A 24,089-nucleotide genomic window follows, 5' to 3' on the forward strand; every position below is an offset into this window, starting at 1 on the left:
TAAGCAACACAAGAAGGAAAAAAGTATTCCTTTCCTTTCACGTATTTTTTTGATATTATATTCTTATTGGTTCTGTTGATTCAAATTTCAAGAGATATATTTTGCAATGTGATTCATTCACTACACATACTAACTATTCCTGTGGAAAAACAACTTAACAGATACTTATATTTAAAAAAATGATTGGAAGGCCAGTCAAAATGGAGTGAAGCTAGCACACACCAAAGCCTTTTTATTTCAGACCCAGACAAATGAGATGTGCTTATTTCATTAGTCACAAAAAATGTAATCCTACCGTAAAATTTAGATTTTTTGAAATTAATTGAAAATTAGATAAAAGTTTCAGGAGCCAAACAAAAATCACTAAAATTGCCCCCAACAGAACAGCAGACCATATTTCTACTGTAAAGAAACAGGACTACTGTTTCCACTTACTTTAGTACAGCACCACGTAGTGCCTCCCTCTCTTTGGCCTCTCCTGGTTCTTCTCCAGTGCATGGTATAATATCTGCTTCTGTGTATCTGTTTAGCAATTAAGGAAATAACCAGGCCACAAAAGAACTTCAGCAGACTTCACCGTTACATTGAAAAATGTTCCTGTTAACCTCAAAAAACCACCCTTGCGTAAACTGGTATATATTTGGTCCAATTCATGAGAAATATATTTTGTGTCAATGCCCTTGGAGTTATGATCATAGTACAAACAGTACAGTAACAGCTCCAGTAGCAAATATAAGATTGATGGTAACTTGGAAAAGCAACAATTCAGTTCACCATGTAATAATTTTTAGATCCATCATTTCAATGCCAACTACAACAGATAGTTTATTAGATTGTGTTGGCATTCACATCACCCATCAACAGTTGGACTTTCAGCCTTCAAGCTGGCTACCTTGTATGTTTTGAGCCAGATTCTTCTATCTCACTACATCATTCACTGCCACTAAAACACCATTTACATTTGTATCACTATTTACATCGCTTGGCACCAATATTTATTTTTCATCTGGCTCTACAAATGGCCCTCCATATAAATAATTAGTTTATATTCGAGATTAACATCCTCCTTACTTAAAAATTTCTGTCACTTTCAGTCTTTCCACAAAATGTCATGAAATTTAAAAGATTCCTCATTAAATGCATTATTACAGGACATAACAAGAATTGCTCCATACAGTATTTGGTACATTAAATCTTTTATTCGGTCAGTAAGCAAACAAACAAGCTGGTTGGTTTAATGGCTGCCTTCTTCAGTCCTCTCTGAGCAATGTTATCTATCGTGTAACTTATAAGTTTGGTGCACAATGAACAAAAAATATTGGTCCTGATCTGGAGTAACTCAGCGGGACAGGCAGCATCTCTGGAGAGAAGGAATGGGTGACGTTTCAGGTCGAGACCCTTTTTCAGACTGATGTCAGGGGAGTGGGTGGGACATAAATAGAATGTAGTCGGAGACAGTAAGACTGGTGGGAGAACTGGGAAGGGGGATGGGATGGAGAGAGTGGGAAAGCAAGGGCTATTTGAAGTTAGAGAAGTCAATGTTCATACCACTGGGGTGAAGCTACCCAAGCGAAATATGAGGTGCTGTTCCTCAAATTTGTGCTGGGCCTCACTCTGACAATGGAGGACAGAAAGGTCAGATTGGGAATGGAAGGGGGAAGTTAAAGTGCTGATTGTTAAGTGAGTGGAATACATGAATGTCAATGCCACTGTTTTAGGTCCCAATGGAGGTCCTTGGGTACAGATATCTGAGGATCCTGTAAGTGGAAGGTTCCACTTCTGCCAGATGCTAAATTGTAGCCACCATCTCACTGTACTGATCCCAGGATATCTGCACAGCACCGATGGACTCCTAATGGAGTCCTACTGGGCAAGGCTGACATCCACAGATTTTCCAGTTCTGACCCTGTGCCAGATTAGACAGAAAGGTAGAATGTGCCAGAAAGGTAGAATTAAATGGCTGTGAATAAAACTTAAGTAGACCTCTCATTTCATTTCTGACAGAATGCTTAGATATGTTAAACTGTTTAAAACCATAAAATATGTTAAGCTGTTTAGATATGTTAAACTGTTTTAAACCATAAAAACATGGTCTTTCAAGGCCTATGATCTCTATGATAACCAATTGTCAGGGTGGGACCCACTGGCAGTCAAAGCTGTTCTGGGAATACAGCAGGCCAATTACAGCATTAATCTTCATTGGTTTTCTGATCAGCCAGGAGTCAGCTAACCAGCAAAATGTTTACCCTGGAAGGCACTGGATAAAGCAACGTGGTCTTAATAGACATGACCAATCTTAGCATCCAGTTTGGAAATGTCCTATTACTCTTTATTTTCCTGTAATTTATGAAGCAATTGGAGGGGAAATGTCAATATACTTCTTTGTTTAAAAAAATAGGAGACTCTACTTGGCGATAAAAATCTGCAAAAAGCAATTGTCTGTTTAATAGTTCTGCATTTATCTATCAACGAAAAGGATGCTGTGGTTTCCCATACTCCAAGGTGTCGTCTCCATCCACATCAAGATCTGCATCACTATCATGGTTCTCTTTACTGCTGCACGTGACAAACCCGGATCCTATGTTTAAAATAAAAACAATGGTGTAAAATGAGGTAAAAGCATAGCACACATAACAACAGTTTAAAATCAAAGTGGAGAACTCTCTCTCTGCATTTGTCAAAATGTAAAATATTACACTTTTTTTGGAGAATTTGCCACTAATAGTTCCCACTACATTAACTAAAATACATTAACTGTATTTTTATCATTCCGATATATACTCAGTGCCATCTACTCCAAACAAAAACAGCACAGTTTACAGATAAGTCACTTTCAGTCATTCTTAATTTCTATTCATGAATTGTCAATGCCAATTTCAAAGCAAAAGTAAATCACCACTTATTTCTTCAAAGCAACTGTCTATCCCAAGTTTTGAGTCAGAATGCAGAGAATGTTTGTTCAATGTAGAGCAAAGATCTTCAGTCATATCACCATGTTGAACGGAAAAGGAAAATATGCTCTGCACATTATTAAGACTCCCTTAATGATAGATAACAAATGTATACGGTAGCGCAGCGGTAGAGTTGCTGCTTTACAGCGAATGCAGCGCCGGAGACTCAGGTTCGATCCTGACTACGGGTGCTGCACTGTAAGGAGTTTGTACGTTCTCCCCGTGACCTGCGTGGGTTTTCTCCGAGATCTTCGGTTTCCTCCCACACTCCAAAGACGTACAGGTATGTAGGTTAATTGGCTGGGTAAATGTAAAAATTGTCCCTAGTGGGTGTAGGATAGTGTTAATGTGCGGGGATCGCTGGGCGGCACGGACTTGGAGGGCCGAAAAGGCCTGTTTCCGGCTGTATATATATGATATGATAATTGGATACCGATAGAACAATTTAGTTGAACTGTATAAACATATGTTGAACTTTGCTGACCTCAATTCAAATTTCCAAAGTTTCAGATCAGAACACAAATTTTTAAACAAATTAATATACCCATGCAATATATATCCTGGCTGGGTAAAACAGTGGTGCAACTGGTAGAGCTGCTGCATCACAGCGACAGAGACCTGGTTTCGAACCTGACCTCAGGTGCTGTCTGTCTGGTGTTTGCATGTTCTCCGTGACCGCGTGTTTCCTCTGCATGTGACGGTTTCCTCCCACATCCCAAAGACATGCAAGTTTGTAGGTTCATTGGCCTCTGTAAAATTGCCCCTATAGTGTAGGAAGTGTGTAGAACCTGTGTGTCAACTTGGAGTCGGTGGGCCGAAAGGTCTGTTTTCAAGCTGTATCTATAAACTAAACTGAAACTTCGAATTTAGCCTTTACCACTGAAACACTGCCTCTTTGCACTATGAAGACTTCGGGCAAAAGTAAAGTTGGCAAGGAGAAAGAGGACAAAAAAAAACTTTGAAGATACAACGCGAGGGCACATAATACCAAATAAGCTCATCTTGAAACCTCTGGATGTTGTTGGCCTTGGGATTTCATCTGCAATTGGTTTCTAGATTCTAAATTTCCAATTAGAATATGTCATAAAATTTACTTCACACCATTCCTCAACATTGGTGCCCTCAAGATTGTGTGCTTAGTCACTTGATCTAATTAATGCCTGTACACTTATGACTGCAAGATTAAGTATGGTGTCAGCTCACTTCATTTAAGCTCACCAAGGATACCACTGATGTCAGCCAAATCAACACCAACAATGATGAGTCAGAGTACAGGCCTCGTCCCAAGCTGCCTGGACATCAACACAGCCCTTAACATCAGCAGGATAAAAGAGCTGCTTGTTAATCTAAGGAAATGAGGGGGTGAAAATAACCTTAGCCTCGCCAACTGAGATACTATAGAGACGCTCAACAGCTTCAAGTTTCTTGGCAGCTATATCATCAGCAAACTCAGCTGGTCCCTTCTCACTGATGCAATGATTTAGAAAGCATGTCAGCATATTTACGTTTTTAAGCATCTGGTAAAGCCCTATTAAAGATAGTCCAAGGATCTCCAATTAGGTAGATGGCAGGTCAGCACCGCTCTCTTGTTGGTGATGGGATGGTTCAGTTGCCTGATAATAGCTGGGAAGGAAGTGTCCATGAATCTGGAGACCACATTTTACAGCAGCATGAATCATGCAAAAATTGTTCAGTTTTCTGAGGTCACCAAATCATTCAGTCCCTGACTTAACAAGAACCCAGCAGCAAACCATCATTCCTTTTTCGGGGTGAAATGTGCATCTTGGGCCTGGTAAGGCTTTCAGTGTACCAGTCACACATTACAACAAAAATGTTCAGTTTTGCAAGGTCCTCTTCCACACCAGTTTAGGAGTAAAAATCACTACTTCTATGGGGATATGCTCCAGAGTTTAGGTGCGAGTTAATTTCTGCTGCATGATATCCAATTTGGCTTCTTAAAGAAACGTACTTACTCAGGGTACTCATCTCACCTATGAATGAGATTAAGTGTTTTATTCCAACTGATTAGTGCAAATGGATCAATCATTTCTGAATTGGCATGCCACCCACCAGTTCCACAATAGGAACCATTTTACTTAAATTTCAGCTGTACAATATTCAAAATTAAAATTTTTGAACATTTAGTAGACAAAATAATTTCAGAGAAATCGAGCTTTCTAAGTGAAAATGTAAAATAACAGGGAATATTAGAGGTTTAAGATGAAAGGGTGAAGGTTTAAAGGAGAATTCCAGATCAAGTATTTTTTTACTGACAGAGAGTGGTAGGAGTGCCTGGTACAAGCAGCCAGGTGAGGTGGGGTAGAAGCCACTATAATGGCATTAAGGGTCATTTAGAACAGCCACATAAACAGGCGGGGAATAGGGGCAAACGGACCACGTGCATGTAGATGTGATTTATTTAGATTGGCCGGTATGGACACAGTGGCCTAAAGGACCATTCCTGTGCTGCATTGTTTATAGTAATCTCCACACATATCACAACACTATGTAGACTAGATGTCATGGTCTTGTGAAGAATGATGAACAGCCAACAACAAACAACCACTCTTTGCTCTGCCATCCTATAAAGGCTGTTATTGGCTGAGTATTCCGGAGGCCTGGTCTAATGAACCAGAGACACAAGATCCAATCTCAGTGTGAAACTGGGAAATTTATTTTAATTAAATCAGTGTGGAATAAAATGAGGATATCAGTAATGCTGTGCCACTGAAACAATCGTATGCACCAAACATTACAATGAAAAAGCTAAAAACTCTTAACCGTAAGGAAGGTGAGAAGCCGTAAGAAGCCAAGCCAACATTTGAAGGAGTAAAATAAAAATTAAACTGAAGGTCATAAACTGTACCTTTTAACTGCAAACAATTGAAACAGAATAAAATATAAAGAATAAAGAACTACTGTGAGGGGCAGCAAAAAGATTAGAAAAGCTGGTCATATTATTGCAATACCAAGAAATCAGCTGTGGAGTTTATCAGCTTGTTTATATACGGCAGGCAAGTGATACTTTAGCAGAATTGATTTGGATTTGAAGCTATCTTGTCTTGTGGATTTCACTGCTATTAGCCAATCCTTAAAATTCTGCATTATTCTCATCAAAGACATCAAGAGGCGTACAATAAATCTGAATTTTGCCCATTTTAGTAACATTCCAGGGTATACATGGATATATGCAGGCTTAGTTATTGGTATACAGGACATGAATAGACCAACCACTCTTATCAAATTGTTTAAAAAAAAAAAAAAATCCTACTGTTCAATATGTCCAATTGAAATAAAATTCTTGGAGATTTAATTTCTGACTTTTTAAATGTAGCCTATTTAAACCTGTCTTTTTAACCTTCAACCAATACAAATAGTAAGCAGATAAGACATGGGTCATTTAGCAGAGAAAAACAAAGTAATGCAGCAGTTCCTATTTCTTCGACATTCTTTCACAGAATGTGACAAGTAATTCAGGCGCCAATCTTGAATGACACCTCTATAAGTCCCCGACACTACCGGAGACAAACTTCCCCATCAATCACGCTCTACCTATCAGAACTACTTAACTAGCTTCTGAACTGCTGAGAGAGGAAGCAAAGGGCCTGTGCTGCAGTAACCCAATCCAATCCTGTCAAATATATCGCAACTCCCAGTAGGCCAAGGCTTCTGCCCAACTAATTAACATTACATGTTGAAAGAGAGGAGAAAGTGGAATTTCCAAGTGCTGAGTTGTTAATAAGCCTTAAATTTTATAAATGCGAGTTACCCCGAAAGACAACACAACTAATAATCCAATGACCCTGCCTGCTAACCCAAAAGAAAATCACTGTTAATTTAATCAATTGATCAGTTCATTGATTTGAAGTCATGACTGCTTGTTAACCATGCAGAGCAAAAACCCACAACTGCACGACCGCAGAAAGCCGTCATTGATTTTTTTCACCTGCCACTCAGTGCACATCCTGAATAGAATTGCAACTTTGCGCAAAGGGGAGCTAGGGGTTTCAAAGTTAAATTAGTTACAGATGCAATCAGGGTGTCTTCTGTAAACTCTATTGATTGAATAGCTGACAGTCCTACACAGAACAACTCTGCTAGTCAATCGCCTCAGATGTCACCTGCCACTTTGCTGAATAGTTGACAATGCAATTATCTGGTGTGGAGGTAAGAAGTTGCCGTGTGTCAAATATAGTTAGCCCCCATCAGAAGCTGCTCAAAAGGCCTACAAAGTCTGTGTTTTCATATGCATACAAGCTGTGTGTTTGGCAAGATCTACAACATGCCAATTACCTTCAAACCAGATGGATGCGTGAAAGTTTTAGTCAGGCTGGTTGTGGATAAATATATAAATCCAAATAAGATGGCCTCAAATCACTGTCAATTACATTTGGACTGGAGGGAAATCATAAATGTGTAAAGAAGAAATTTCAACATTTCCTAATATTGTGGCAATAGTCTCCCAAGCATCCATTATCTACTCTGGAAGAAATCACATTTCTTGAAGTGCAGGTTTCCAAGAGTATGTCAGGATAATGATTTTTTTTTTTTAAACTGAATCATGAAAACCAAAGATTATCACGGCAAGATGTTAAACTAAATGCAAAATTTTATTAACTTATGCCAGAAAAGAAGATAGAGGACTGGTAAACTGTTTAATTGTCAGGGCAGTTAGGAAGAGATGATAAATATATTTATCAAATGAACCCTTTTCAAGTGAGATTGCTTTTTAAAACAAATATAGCGAAATATTTTTATTTAGTCAAATAATGAAAGGGAAGAAAACTGACTTTAAATATGGATATAGAACTCAGTTCAATTATTTCCCCATTGACAGTATTCCATTGCTACATTACACAATCGTCTGTATTCCTTGAATAATTTGGGAAAATATACTTTGACCATGGTTTATTTAATATGGATGAACATCACAAACAGCAGACATCACCTCCACAATCACCCAAGTCATCATCCTATCTGGATCACTGCTGAGGAGTCAGAGGGCCTTTCTCACTCTGGGTAGGTACATTCTTTAACTTTGCTTTGTCACTGATCTCCCGTGCAACCCTCTTGATAAACCATCCACCTGTCCTGTCATCTACTCGACCAAAACCACATGCCCCAATAGGTTGTGGGCGAGTCTGAAGAAGGGTCTTGACCCGAAACGTCACCCACTCCTTCTCTCCCGAGATGCTGCCTGACCCTCTAAGTTACTCCAGCATTTTGTGTCCGACCCAATAGGTTCGCAGGCTAAACCTCATCTGCTGCCCCTTTTAGGAAATATCATTCAGGGAAAGACAAATTATTATAGAAACATTCGTATATCTGGATCAAGGTGGGTAGACATAAATCAACTATGGTCTAAATGAATGTGGAACATACACAAAGTATAGTTGGTATGATGTCATTATTCAATTGTGCTGAATCCGAATTGAGATCTAAACTGGAAAAGACAATATCTAATGTCCTGCACATTTCATTATCCGACCTGCAATTCAAAGACATCTTTTCAATTTTTTCTAACAAAGCACCTCATGCAGTGTGGAATCACCCTGAAATGCAATGACTGTTACATGAATGGTCAAATTAAATGAAAGTCACTTTGCATGAACCAAAATTCAACCAACAGAAATCCAGTGGGAAAATTGGGGAGCGATGGGAAGATGGAAATTGTTATTGCATTTTTGGGTGTTCTTGTTGAGAAAAGTGTCAAGTGTACAAAATGTACATCCATGTGAATGATTAGGAATATCCTCCATTACCATAAACTTACACTGCAACAAAAGAACAGCACATTAAAAAGGTTATAAATCAATGTAGACAGATCTAAGCATAAGCTCCAAGTCTCATTCAAACTATCAAATTATACTGGAAAATATAGAGAGGGTAACTCAAAGTAAAACTCTCCATTTTCATTTCATAGAGCTGTACATTTTAATGTCTTTCAGAAAAGATTCCATATTTTTACGTCACTCAACAATTCAATACTGATTCCAAATTAGCCCATCCTAAACTGCACATTTCAAATCCAACCATTATATTGCCTGCAACAAAAGATACTGCATCTCTGTTAAGATTTCAATATTGGTTATCCACACAATGTGTCGACTATAAATTGGACTGGATTGTGTTCTGATGTATAATGTGTCAGTTTTCTTCTCCACCAAACCCATATAACTCAGGTTATCTCACCTGGTAGGACAAACATGAATCGATCCGATTCATTGAGGAAGATTTTCTCGGATAGCATATTGTTAGTATCAATATAAATAATATAACAATGTTTTTCCCTCAATTCCTATTTCAGAATAAAATCATAGTTATATTCTTATTAAAAACAGAAAAAATGGGACTTTAACCCTATAATATATATGTACCTTAAACACCACTTCACACATAAACTGAACAATTTTACACACCAATGAACAACAAATTTCAAATTCGGGGAACCTCCTTCAATTTTCCTAAGCAATTTTAACAGATCTTGATACCAAGATTAGCTCAAGAACTTCATTCTACCCCGAATTTTACTCTATTAACACACCAGAATGAAAGGAAGAACCAAAACTATACCCAGTTTATGATCTTCAAGTTTTCAACTGAAACATTAAATAAAAGCACAGATCTGTTAAAATAATTGATACCCTACATTCAGACGTGAACATTATAAGCTTGTAAACTACAAGTCATGGATGTATTTTACAAAATTTCTGCAAGTTCTATTTTCTGAGCCCAAAATGGGGTAATTTTCTTTCTAAATTACAATCCTCTTCAAATCTGTAAAACAGAAATGCAGTGCTATTTCAAAGAGCCCAGTAGAGGTCTGTACAACATTCCTGCTCAACCTCCCTCTCTCTCTCTCTGAAGTTGTCGGGACAGTTTTCCTTACCACGCGTTATCACTTGCTTTAAACAGACTTGGCAGGCAATCTAATCCTCCCTGAAAAGGTCAGTGCCATTTTAACTGCCTTTCAATCACATTATGCATGGTGCAGCACACGTTCTTTGCGATGCCTCCAGCTCTTGTCTAGACTGGATCAATACCTGAGCGATATCACTAGAGGAATGACACATGATGCCAATCGACCCAAAATCCCTAAATGGAACTGAACAGAAGGGAACAACTGGTCGCCTCTGACCTATCGCTACCTAATCTACTTAGTCCCATCTGCTCAGGCCGAAATAACAACCAAAGATTTCCTCAGTCAGTGGTTTGCAGTGAGTGGGGACTTGCTCAGGCAGAACACCCCCCCCCCCCCCCTCCTCCCTCAGCTTTGAAGTCACATTACAAAGCAGGTATGAAAGCACAGCATCAAACATTTTCTGATGCCATCATTACTTTCTTATCTCCTTGCTCATTCCACAGTTACTATAGTTTCATCCACAGTATGTCAATAGTCTGCTATCTGTAAGCAGCCTCAGTTAGTTACTGTTCAGTCACTTTCTTTAAACTATAGTGAATCATTTAAAGATGATAGTCCTGGTTTAGGCTGAATCAATTCAATTTTTGGATTAATGGATTTATTACTTTTTCTCTAAAGTGCATGATACTCTGAATAAAAACATGTTTAAGGTGACGTAAATGGAAACAAAGCTTTGAAATATCAGTGCTCCTTCTATTTAAAATATTGGTGTTTGCCGTGTTTCTCATCATTTTAAAATGGTCAAAAATGAATGTTGGAATGGCATACAAACAAAAAACATCAAAGCAGTCTGTTAGCCAATTGCTGTGAATAGCTGAGAATTACATTCTCGCGCACACCATTTTACCACTTCTTTGTGCTACAAAACTATTCAATTGCATGAAGAATATCTCATTAACAACCACTAATGTGAGCGGAACCAATTCCAGAAACAAAAAATGTAGAGAGGGAATACGCGTCATAATTTCAGCTACAAATGAATTTAAATTTGGGACAGCAACACAGTTACATTTCAGAGCTCTGGCACTGATACTATTTAGCAGATGACAAATTTCAAGCAATCAAAAAGTCTTATGAACACTTTCAATGAAATGACCTTGCTCAAAATGTCTATTATACCCAAAACGGATAGCTTGCTTTCAGTGAACTACAACTACGCAGTTAAATTCCTAGTATAGCAATCAGTGGCACCAAATTATCCACCCTATGAGACAGCATGCTACTTTCTTTTAAAAATATGCCTACATTTTTTACCCATCCAGAACACTGTAGCAAATAACTCTTATAGCTCAAATTTGATGAGCTTAAAATGTTTTGCTCCAACATTCATTCCTGCACCTTTAAACAAAATAATCTGGTTCAATAATGAGACCATGATGTGGTTTCTTAAAGATTTTGCCAAGCATACATTCACGTCTTTTCAAGCTAGCTGAGAATACCGACTTATTCTTCGGTCGACATGACAGGCCTAGCCGTGAAGCGCATCTGACACAAACTCTGGATCTTTCATTAGAAAAATGGTACAAATTGATCGCAGCCCTTGTACCTGCAATCCCCCTGGCAGCTCCCACTAGACACAGCTTTTTAAATATTTTATAACTTTTGAAATGAGACTGTGCTCCTTGCCCTACCTCATTTAGGTAAAACAAGGGAGATAACACAGAATTTTGTTTGACAAGCTCTCATTTCTCAGCTATTCTGCCCTCACTGAGCCAAAAGCAGAGCCTCACTAAAATTACATTCCCTGGAATGGTCAAGTTAAGGTCAAATATTAGGAATGAACAAATGGCTTGATTTGACAGATTTCCTTCAAGGAAATTTACCAGCTGAATTTCAGTCTTTCTCACTAATTTCTGCGGAATAAAATCTTGCCGTTGCTCATTAACTACAGAAGATGTTCATTAATGTTTTGTCAAAATCCATTTTACTTTCTCATAAAAAATATAAATGCATATATTTTTCTAAAAATTTCAAACATGGATTATGGTTGGCCTAATAACTATAATCCATCATAGCTACTACCCTTGAAAAGATCATATAAAAACAATGAACCCTGCAACCCCCGGCTTTGTGGAAAGTAAAACAAAGTTAATGTTTCAGGTTGAAGACCCTTTACAGGAACTTGGGAAGGGTGAAAATTGGTTTGCTTTAAGGTCCAGATAGGTGGGGAGGTTGAAAGTATAGTTACAACAAAGGAAAATCTCATCGAGACCTGAAATTCCGAACTGATGCAGTCTGACCTACTGAGGGTTTCCAACTTTTTTTTTTTTTTTTTGCAGCTTTTCAGTTTCTGCATTTCTTTGACATTAATTTTCCCTTAAAAAGATGGTGCTTTCTCAAACTTGCGCAGTCCACATGGTGCAGCAACCTTGCATTGCTGTTTAGGTACGGGGTTGCTGTTTGGAGATTTTCACCCAATGAAACTGAAAAATGGCAAAATAATTCATGATGATATGTAACTTTGTAACAGTTGTAAAAGTTGCTTTTGTACATCCTCTATTTTATACATTTTGGAACAACAGTGTGCCAATGGTGGAAAGAGTAAATGCTCAAAGCGGTAGTGTAGGAAGGAACTGCAGATGCTGGTTTATCCGGAGATAAAAGATAGAAACAAAATGTTAGAATAACTCAGGGGGTCAGACCCGCCTGACCCGCTGAGTTACTCAAAGTGGTAGTGCGTGAATGCTGTTGACCAGGCAAGTGGAGTGCATTCTTTCATACTTCTAACGTGTATCTGCTTGGCAATAGAAAGATTTTGTGAAGTCAGGAGAATTCTGAGCTTTTGTCACGTAATAAATCCCTTTCAGGTAATACATAATTTTAAAGTTTGGAACTGAGCAACAATGAAGTTATGGTAATGTATTTACAAATTGGGTGTAGTGCGTGATTTGGAAAGAAAGATGCAGGTGGGAGTGCTCCCATTGGTGTTTCTGGTCAATGCAAACCAAGTCAAATATTGAGGGGCGCACCACTGTTTATGCACTGAATGGCAAGGACAGGTAGTTAGAATCTTTCTGGTTAAAGACAATAATTATTGACAATTTAATAGCACTAATCTTGTCGAGTTTTTGCTGCATTCAGGTACGAACTGGTTCTTTTGCTGAAGAGCTATGAATGGAATTGAACCACATTATTCTGAAAATAACTTACTACTAAATTCAGTTGACTAATGTTGGCTTAAAAAAAACTGGAGAAAAAGAAATGTCCAGGATCAATCTGTAAGGGTTTTAGGAAAATAATTTTGAGAAGCTTCAAGGTATAAACATGGCAAAGCAGAGACTTGTGTGATGTGTTAGGAATCCTCTTGGAACCAAGATCATCAATTAACTAGATTAGATGTCACTTCAACCCAAGAAAAAAAGCCAAATCTATAAACACCACCCTATGTCCCCAAGGTGTTTTGGGAAGGTGATAGCTGTTATGTAAATGTCATACTTTTTATTTTATTTTTATTTCTCTCTCTCTTTCTCTCTCTCTCTCTCTCTCTCTCTCTCTCTCTCTCGAGCAAACTAGACTATCAATCACTTTTCGACCAACATTTACTGGAAATGATATGACACTTTTATTTAAACATCAGAACATCTTCTCTTCATCCAAGCTATTCATCCATCTGGTTTTGAACCTGGCCAAAAGTAGAAATCCTAGATGCAGATTGCATAGATGGCAACAAGTATTCTGTACTTTTCAAAAAGTTAAATACACACAAAAGACAAGCAGCTTTCAAAAGCATTAATTTTAAATTGTCTTTTGGTGAATGATTATAAAAAGTTTGATTAGCTAAACAATAGAAGAATAAACCGTCAAAATATTGCATACCACGAAAGCCACCTTCCAATAAGGTTGTGGCGCGTATTCTCTTCTGTCCACACCATTCATATTCTTCAAATCTGTTCCCGCTTGCACTTTCATTTTCTATGTCCACAGACTCATCATCATTTGTGTAAGAGCCATCTCTCTGCAGATTAAAATAAATCATTTGAATAATTAATGCTTTAAACAATTTAACTGGGCTGGAATATGCAGTTGCTCGTCAGCGGAACCATAAGGAACCAGTGGCTCCCTGCAATGCATGTGGCAATGCGTTCTGGACATCCATGCTCGATACAACATGGTAACTGGGAATGTGCCGGATATCTGGTACATCCTCTTCTGACCTCTCTCTCGACCCATAGACACACCATTCCATAAATTGCTGGAATTAAGGGTTGGAGACACCTCATATCTGACCCCTCAGCTTCACAACATCCAGGAGGTGCATTTACGTAGGTTTACCAATTTATATATAACTGTTTAATGTATTTTAAAATAATGTTATCAATATTTTAATATTGTCTATTTACTTATTTCTTCCTGAATGTTTTAAGTTATTTAATGTTCTCATCAGGGAAAAGGCCTGTTGATGGCACAAGTTGTCAGAAGACCATTGAATCCATCTATATGCTGTCTGAAGGCAGGGCCTTTGTTCCCAAAATGTGCGGTCTGCTGTGTCTTATGGAAGGGCTGCAGAAGTAACACTGCAGAAAGTTTGGTCCATGCAGCCACTAAAGAATATAAAGCCGCTTTATCTTCAAGGTTGGGTCTGCAGATTCCAGTTCATTAAGTTGTCTTCAATTTACTCACTTGCTGTTCTTTGCAGAAAACTGGTTTCAGTTCAAGATGTAATTTATCCACTTACGTAATACTATCAATTCCTCAAATAGTGTTATCTCAGATAGAAATTGTAGTAATCACTTCTTACATTCACTGCTCAATAAATAATTAAAAAATAAATAAAAAATTCCAGCCAAAAATTGTTCATTTCACCTAACCTCCACCTAAAAAACCTGCTACTCCAATTTTTCACTCACTCCTTTTAGTAAGGATTCCTCCTCAATCCAGTAACAATTTACATTAGAAATCCATGCACCCTCGAAGGCTGCATTTTCCTTCTGTTTCTCCGTGTTTCATTAGAACAATTGAGTGAATATTTATGCGTAACATACTTTGGATAAATGAGATAATTCCTAAAACAGAATTCAAATTAAAAGTTATGAAATTTATTGTAAATTGATTCAAAGGAAATCAACCACTGTACCTGACATATGCAGATTGATTCAACTCCTCTACAATTTGGAAAAAACTTTGTTACTTTTCTAGATTTTAGATTCTATAGATATTAACTTAAAATGACTTTTTTACGATATCTATATTTTTTCCTCGACATCTTGATATGTTATCTTATTAATAGGACCCACCTACATACTAAATAAACTCTCCAGAGCTTCTACATTTACAAAGCGAATTACGGTCAAACAAAAACACAAGAGACTGATGGTGTCCCCAGCCAAAGCTGCCCAGAAGAAAAGCAGAGAAGTTTATACATAAAAGATTGAGCATCCAAATACCTATTTGCATTCCCCATAATTATTTTGCTTCAATTGTTGACTTTTTTAAAAAATTAGCACTTGGTTTCATTTGATAACTGAGAGATAGTGGATCAAAATTTATCGAGATAAGGGCCATGTGATAAGGAAAGGAACAAATATCTACTAATCATAATGAAAAAAATTATGAGTGCCAAAAGGCTCAGTCACTGAGTATATTCAAGACGGAGAATGATAGATCGATCGTAAAATAACAAAATCATAGGAAATGGTGCAGGAAAGAAACGCTGAGGTGAAAATAATCAGGCAAGATTTTACTGAATGGCAGTGCAGCCATAAGAAGTCCCCCACACTTACTACTATATTTTTATATTATGCTTTTATATTCCTATCCCTCCTCCTGACTGCAATCATAAAAGCCTCAACCAGATCACACCTCTCCACTCACTGAAGGGACTGCCAACTGTACCTGCTGCTAAAGGACTCCAAATTCAACCTACTACTCAGACAGCAGATCTAACCATGAGAGTAAGGCTTCATAACCTTGGCTTATCCATCTACTCAAAATTCATATCCTCTGCTCTGACCCACTTTAAATCTGTACGATGATTTTTGTCCCTCCGTGGTATCAATGGTATTTATGTGAATTTCCATTAACAACATTTGGAAAACTTACATATCTCTTTTTCCAACTGTCCCATTCTCAGCCTTACATGGATTTGTTTGATGGCAGGCAAGGAGTTAAAATATAATCAACACTCCTTTACATACTGAAACACTGTAGCACACTAAAACAGCTGAGGTAGTGTTTCTTGAAGTCCAACTAAAGTTAATTAAATAACAAGTAATTAAATAACAAGTAAATAAAAAGTTAAGAGTTACCTATACTAAACTCTGCTGGGACTATCAATTAAGACTAAAATTTTGATATAAATTGCTGCTACTTTGACATTTTTTTAAAGTTTAACAAAAATATACAATGGGCACCTTTAAATATTTGCAGGATGATGCATATTTGTTTTGAAATTTGGAAATAGTTTTTATTACCAATAATATTGATAAATCATTGCCTCACAGTTAATACAAAGACATACTGTGGCATGTGATGTGCTCTGCATCATGCCACCATTTTACGGTGATCAGATTTATGAAATTGTTGGCATGACAACATACTATTGTGAAAATGCAAGTGGTCTTTTCTGTCTCAAATATGTGCAGAGTTTTGCAGAAACTACATATTAAGGGAGTTGATTCTTACATCTATTTAGTTTTGTGTTTGATTTTAAGTCTTATACAAGAGGAAACTAGAAAAATAATTCTGTTGGGCCAGGTTGAAAAAGGAACAGGTGGCAGATAGGATGATATCAAATGGTTTTGTGGCAACAAGCAGCCAATCCTTTGTTCTAACAGTGGGATAGGAGAGAAGTACTAGGCGGTCTTTTTGGCGACTGTCAAAGTCGTAGCAGATCGCCAAACTTTTCTTTTACCCGACGACAATGCCGAGTCAGGTCGAGATTACAGCGTCTTCTGAAACATCGCGAAAATTCCCACGCTGTCAATGCTTCTCCAGCATCCTGGTTTTCGCTGAAATCACTGACAAGTCGGCAAGTACTTGAGAGTTTTGAACTATAACACCTTGTATGGGTTACTTAAAAACCAAGCTTCACTGTAACAAGGAATAAACTGGATTTACTTCCAGTTTACTAATAGCTGTATTAAAAAAAAAAAATTTAAAAGTGGTTCAGTGGATTTTTGTGAAAAGTGTGTGGGCATTCTTTGAAAATGTAAGGGAGATGCATATCTGGTTTCTGGGTTGAATATCTGGGTTTGGAGCCCACTTTAAATGTAATGGCTGAGGCCAAAAACATCGCAAAAATTCCCACGCTTACCTGACCGTCAAACTGTCGCCTCCAATCTACCTGTCAAATGTCCTGACGGTAAATAAATTGGTTAAACACAAGCATTTTATGGTATATTGAAATGACTTAACTGTCGCCGAGAGATTTCAAACCGTTTGATTTCTCGGCGACACGCCGAGATCCACTACGATATTTCGAAGACACCTCACGATCATGCCCGCGACACCCCGGCGAACGTTCGGTGACAGCCTAGTCGCCAGCAGTCGCCTTAAAATCGCCTAAGTGGGTCAGGCCCTTAAGGCAGTACAGAGAGTCTGGGGAAATGAGGATTTTCTAGTGAAGAAAAGAGGAAGATCGGCGGTCATGATGTCTAAGAGCATTAATGTATTCTTGCAGGCAAGGAAACAGATGGCTCTATTTTACAAGCAGCTGACAGAGACTGGAAGTTTTGGAGGATAGATGTTGGCCAATAATTTTTTTTGGAGTGGTGATAAGGATTGGAATTTGAACAATATGGCATTCTTTATAATTTAGCAAGAACTGGTGAAAGTTCAATTGTGCTCTGATGGTGAAAGAAACAAAGAACTTCTGTGCAGACAGGAGGTGATTAAGAGACAAGTGAAGGGAATGAAATGGGCATGCTGAATGTGAGCAGGAAAGGCTGGGTTGGCCTTGGGTTATGAAGGATCACAGAGACTTGGTGGCACTGAAGAGATGTTTGATAGATGCAAGAATACTGGTAGAACATTTTGGATATTACCACTGGTACGAGGGTTATAGATCTGGGAATATTGCCAAGAATCTGGAAGAACAGAAATAAATTCATATCCTAATAGAAAGGCATTCCACAAATGTTTTAAACCAGCCTTTGATGCAGTACGAGGGGGAATAAAGCTTGTGATGCCCCAACATGCCCATCAACTACCTTGTCCAGGCAGGCTTCCACATGTCTACTCATCTCCTCCACAGATCCAGAGAGCGTCGTATTGCATAGTGGACATACCTGGCCATCGTCTGAGGCCTTCTTCCTCTTGTTTTTCCCTATCCGTGCTGAAAGACAAGAAAGAAATAAGAATTTACTATCAATATTCTTTCTGGTAAAATACTTCCAATAACCCAGATATAATTTTAAAACGCATTATATCTTTACAGGAGCTGAATTATTAAACAAAATGCTTACAAACATATTTAGAAGGGAATGAAGAAATTTCAGCAGACCACTACTTGAGAGTCTAGTCAAAGTATATCCCACTAAAACTGTTGTATACTACCTTCTCACAAGTGTACTGCTCATAGACAAAATGCCTCCAATAAAATAATGACTATGTACCACGCACGGCATTGCTATGAGGGTTTCTGCAGTTAAAGTTGGTTCTAAGGATGAAGGTACCAGGCACCCTATATGGCAACCTAAATCTTGCTCACCCATTCAAGCTTTTTTTTAGTATACTCCAACACTCTGGATTACATTTTCTTTCTTAAATAATCCCACTTTAAAAAAAACATATAATTGGTGATTTATTTTAAAATTCATTCAAGCTTGATGCACTTATATTAGAATGGTCATTTAGTCAGGACTGTATTTCAAAAAAATTAATGTGCGCTTGCAAATAAGCATCAGAGCAACAAAAGCAAATTGTCAACATATCAATAATAACACAATCTTCTGACTGCTAAATTAAAGTGACTGTGAACAGTTTAAAAAAGGAAACTCAATTAGATCATACAGTTAGTAATATATTATTGCCCAGTTTATTGTATTGCTTAATGTATTGTAAGGAGGATATGGTATTAGCCTCATGCTTAGAGAAAATATTTTTAAACAGTATGCATACACTGTGAGAAGATTCAATTTATGTGGAAACTCCTTTTCCTCACAACATTTTCAGCTCAAAAAGTTGCAGACAAGAATTAAATTGTATGAAATATTGATCACAATATTGGAGTATTTAATTTAAATCAGATTTATCAGATGTACAAAATATCCATCTTGTAATTTTTTCTGTTAAGTTTACTCAAGCTATGTATATTAGATACAGCTTATCAATATCCTTAGAAAAAACTTCCTCCCAGACCTACTCCCATGTATTCCTACAATACATTGAACATCCATGTCTGCCAATGATGGTTTCAGAAGGTTATTCTCAGCAACAAAGTCCTGCACAGATGTTAAATTAGCTGATCTTTACATGACCTAGTTCATACTTGCTGGAGTGATATTGGTGAGGTGCTTTAAACATACACTGATAATAAGCAAATCAAATAACTAAGTGAAATGACTGAAAGAGGTTTAATTACAGACGGTTCATGTTCACTAAAACACCACACAATTCACAAAAAAAAACCTTCACAAAGCTTTACATTTCTTCAGAGACTGATCATTCTATGAAAGGCTATTAAGGTACTTGATGTCACAGTTCAAATACATTTTGGACAAATTTCCACAAGATGAAGCAGTGATTACAAGATAAAACTAATTATTTCAGAAAATAATTAATGGGTTTGGGTCTCCTAGTGTTTGCCTCCAGGGAAAGCTGAAGAACATTTTTTTTCCAATTTAGGGGATTATTGAACTGGCTCATGGTCATTTTACTCAGGCAGTAGGGGGTTGCAGTTTATAGAATCAAATATTGCCACTCAATGCTCAATGGTTCAAGTTCCCCTTCAGGAGCTCCAGCATAAAATCTAGACAAAAGTGTTTGTGCAGAACTGCATGAGAACTGCACTGTTGAGATATCGTCTTTCAGGCAAGTTTTAAAATCACAGTTTCATCTGTGATCTGTGACAGATGTAAAATTCTTGTTATTTCGGGAAAATCTGATTATTAATCCCTCAACATTTGTTACAGAACCTATTATTTGACTGTCATCATTTTCTGTTTATTAATACCTTACTGTATAAGAATGATATTATTGATGGAAACCTTTTTGTAACTTATGTTGCCTTTTGTTGTTTAAAAAAAAAACAAAGATTTTTTTTAATCCAAAAAGAAACCTGGTGCAAGTTCAAAAGATTCTAGTTACTTTGGTAATGCAGAGTAATAAATTAAAAATGGAATTGGTTACCCATGATGATCAAGTTAAGGCAGATGACCCTTTACCACAAAACTGTGGGGAGGTCAAAAGGAAAGCTCTCAAGAATAAATGGCAAAGACGCTCATAAGCCGAATCCTTATACAATCTTGGTTGTTTCAAATAACTCAACTTCACTTAACATTACATTCAACCAAGAATTGTCAGTTGTGTTTGAAATGTCTGGTAATCACCTTTTTTGCCTTAAGTTTAGTTAAAGGCAACAAAAGTGCAGTTTCAATTCCAGCTTGTCATAATCTAGTTTACACTACATTGCTCATTTCTGGTTCAAACTTCAATTTCACTATGTATGTCGGTAATTTAGAATTCTATTCCAATAATTAGAGATTTCTACAATTACTGCTCATTCCTCAGCATATTCATAAACTTTCCTCCGTTCAGGTTTAACAAAAGGTTCACTCAAACAAAAGTGATGCATCCTTTTTTTTTTTTTTAAACTCAAGGTATCTGGTCCAACCTATCTGAAAATTTCCTTTCAATTAATAAAAGAAATAATCTATCATGACAATTAGAGTGTTAATTTAAATAGTAATCAGACAGCAGATTTAATGTGTTGCGGTTACAAAACCAAATTATTTCTTCAAACTGTTTCACTTGACAGTCTCATTCCAAAATTGTCCTTCCAATCCCCAGTGTCCATTGTACAAATTTATGAATTTTCTCTTCTCTTATTCTTTTCTTTAAAAACTGTCCTGCACATAATTAGAAATTTAACACCGCAGAACACTGCCTATTACACTGTAATTCTTTGTTCTTCCTTAACTGCAAATTGAGTGATGCTACATTAATTTTTAGGTACAAGTAATATCAAAAGTAAAAGGAGGGGTGGGGGAGGTGAGAAATCCATCTATGGCTATATGCAGATTATTCAGCTGTCTCTGACTAAATGCTAAATGAAATATCTCTGCTCTAATCGACAATGTACTCTCGAAAGGCTCGGCTGAATAGAAAAACCCAGCTCAATTACGCAGGACCCACTGGTGTAACTACTACTGAATTCTTAATACACCAGGCTCCAGAAAAATGTTATTCTTACACCGTATTCTATGGAGTGAAAATCTGGAAGCATATTTCTGAAACAGAAATTGTAACTCTGGACCAGATTTGAACTACTGATCTCAGAATGGGTATGTGAAGGACAACTGAAATGAAACTTACTGAATACTTCTAAAATCACTACTATGAATACTGGTCTTTATTTCTGAAGAAAGAAAATTGAATACAAATTTTTAACAGAAATATATTTTCTGTTAGTGCAATACGAAAAGGACGCCCTCATCAGAAAGAGCACTCGCGCTATATTTTGGGCTTTCTTGACTGTTAACTTACATGGAACAATTGAAAGGCAGCTGTTCAATTTTTAAAGAAAATTCATATATTGCTCATCAAATTGCAGGTTCAGTGAACCTTAAATGTGGAAGAGGGTGATCTACTCATTGTAGGTGTGATTTCCTAAAGCAGCCTCAGAAGACGCTGGCATGTGATATATATCAAAACAATTCAAATATGACTGAGCTTTCACTGCCACATTGAGTTTATATTAAAGGGGAATCGTCAGTATCTAATTTTAACCTTTTTAAGATCTATGTATAAATCCTGTTCAGTCAACAATAGCAAAGCTTTTTTGTACTTGAAATGTGTCACCAGACCTTTGGATTCTGATGACGGATAAGCTCTGGCCTGTCATTTCAGCTTTCTCTTTGGTGCTCATTGAGAAATAATTCTTTAAGACCTAATTTTCTTGTTAACCAACCCTCTCCATTCAGAATTAAATTATTCTAAAGATGGATCTTTCAAATCCCAGATCACATACTATATAACTATAATGATGTCGATGAACAACGGCATTTAATCATCTAATAATCCAAGCACAAACTTAACGTTAAGAAGATGGTAAATGTGAATTAGTTTCAAGCAGCATTGCCAAATAACTTCAACTGCTCCTGAAATTTTAAATATAATCAGAATCATTACATATCAACTCTTCGTTTTCAGATATGGTTCTTGTACAGGCAAAATGCTTCTACCACAGATGAGTAGATACTTGTGAGCTTATCTTCGACCCAAATACAATAAAAATGATATTGCCAGCTCCATGATAAAGCCAAGAGTGAACTAATAGAGGAGACAAAAGAGACCACAGATGCTTGAATCCTGAGCAAAAAACAAACTGCTGGAGGTACTCAACGGACCAGGAGGCATCTGTGAGGGGAAATGAAAAGACAACGTTCTGGGTTGGGGCCCACTTCAGACAGGTGGAGTAGATGGGAGATAGCTGATAGAAAGAGGTGAGAAGAAAGGGTGAAGCATGAATTGCCAAGTGACAGATGGAGGGGTGATTGGCAGATAAGTTAGATATGGTCGGGGAAGGGGTGGAAAGAAGAGTGGGGACGATAACCAAGATGTAGACACAAGGAATGGCAGATCATGGAGTCTTGAGAAAAACACACACACTGGATGAACTAAGCAGGTCTTGCAGCATCTGTGGAGTGAATGGGCAGGCAATGTTTCAGGTCGGAACCCTTCTTCAGATTCGAGGTTGGAGGTGATGTGGAGAAGACAAAAAAAGGTACAAATGTTCGAGTCTGCAAAGAAAGGAAGGTGGGGAATGAAATGTAGAACCAGAGAGGGTAATGGTGGGTAGAAGGAATTGTCGGGGTGGAGCGACCTGGAGTTGGGAGGGGTGAATGATGAATGGATGGGACATGGAGGAGGCAAAAGGAACTGGATGACCAGGGCAGTAAGGGGCTGGAATGGAAGGGGTTGCAGGAGGAGGGAGTGGACGAGCGCTGGGTAAAATGAAGGAGGAGACAGTTTCCTGAAATCTGAAGAATGAGCCCCACCCGAAATGCAGCGTGCCCATCTCCCTTCATAAACGCTACCTGATCGGATAAATTCCTTCAGCAATTTGTTTTTTTTGCCCAGGGAACGAACAAAGGCAGGTTTAACTTTACTTACCTGACACCCTTAGCACATAATACTTCCAGGAATACTATGTCTAAAACAGTTACGACTGAATTAATTAGAAGTGATTACACTATCATCATTAATTAATTATCTGGTAATCACACTCCTGTGTACTTTAAGATCTGGGTTGCACTGACAGAATCTAGCCCCAATCGCTGCCTGTCGGTGAGGTAGGCTATTCATTCAGACTGATTCATCGTGATGTTTCTGGTTCACATAATATTGTAAACTGCATCAAAAGACCACATCGTTAACCCCTCGATAAGTGTATGGAGGCACTTGAGCACTGTTGCCTAAGATAATAGAAAGAATAGTACAATTTTCTTTTCTCAAAAGGCTAAATTCTGAACAAAAACTAATTATTTTTCTTCTTTTAAGTGACCTCATTGTATAATATTGACACAGATTAGACTTGCACTTTTCCCTTTATTATTTCTCATTGCAAATTTGAACATCATACATCATCTTCCAAACAGGAAAAATCCAAAATGCAGATTTTTTTTTTTCCCCAATCATAGTTTTCTTCCTGGTTGGAATTTGATTCTTACAGGAGATGAGGAATATTATTTATGCATCTTGATGCAATGACTTAAGGGAGTCACAATGAGTCAAAAAGTTCCAAGACCTGCCATATTTGTGATTTAAACTTTCTTGCAGTTACCACTTTTTTTAAATCACTTTTTATATTAATGTAGTTTCACATCTTACATACCCAGCCAATATTCTGAACATTCTGCATGAATCAACTTATGTTGTCTATTTCCTTAACTGAAGACAAGTTGAGTAAAACTACAGAAGAGAAATTACTAAAAATGAAAGACAGGTTTTAAAAAAGCTGCAGTCAGGCACATCATGTTGCCCACTTTAGTGCCAACAGTTATCTGTGGTGTCAGATGCACATCAAAACTCAGTTGGCATACTACTCTTAACAAACC

At 37.5% G+C, this 24,089-nt stretch overlaps 1 protein-coding gene across 5 annotated transcripts in view; it reads right to left on the bottom strand.

Annotated features, from left to right (window-relative positions):
- rnf220a (ring finger protein 220a) overlaps positions 1–24,089 on the bottom strand; it is a 404,962-nt gene that overhangs the window by 45,653 nt on the left and 335,220 nt on the right. For 3 of the 5 annotated variants that reach the window (XM_078408444.1, XM_078408440.1, XM_078408443.1), the window contains exons 7-10: positions 18,021–18,145; positions 13,690–13,828; positions 2,482–2,578; positions 436–522 (exon numbers count right to left, since the gene is read on the bottom strand). In XM_078408444.1, coding sequence (XP_078264570.1) covers positions 436–522; positions 2,482–2,578; positions 13,690–13,828; positions 18,021–18,145 — 448 coding nt within the window. The remainder of the gene's footprint in view (positions 1–435; positions 523–2,481; positions 2,579–13,689; positions 13,829–18,020; positions 18,146–24,089) is intronic. The other 2 variants (XM_078408445.1, XM_078408442.1) reach the window with 1 other exon arrangement.

The sequence above is a fragment of the Rhinoraja longicauda genome, chromosome 11 (genome assembly GCF_053455715.1).
Source record: "Rhinoraja longicauda isolate Sanriku21f chromosome 11, sRhiLon1.1, whole genome shotgun sequence".
Classification (NCBI taxonomy): Eukaryota; Metazoa; Chordata; class Chondrichthyes; order Rajiformes; family Arhynchobatidae; genus Rhinoraja; species Rhinoraja longicauda.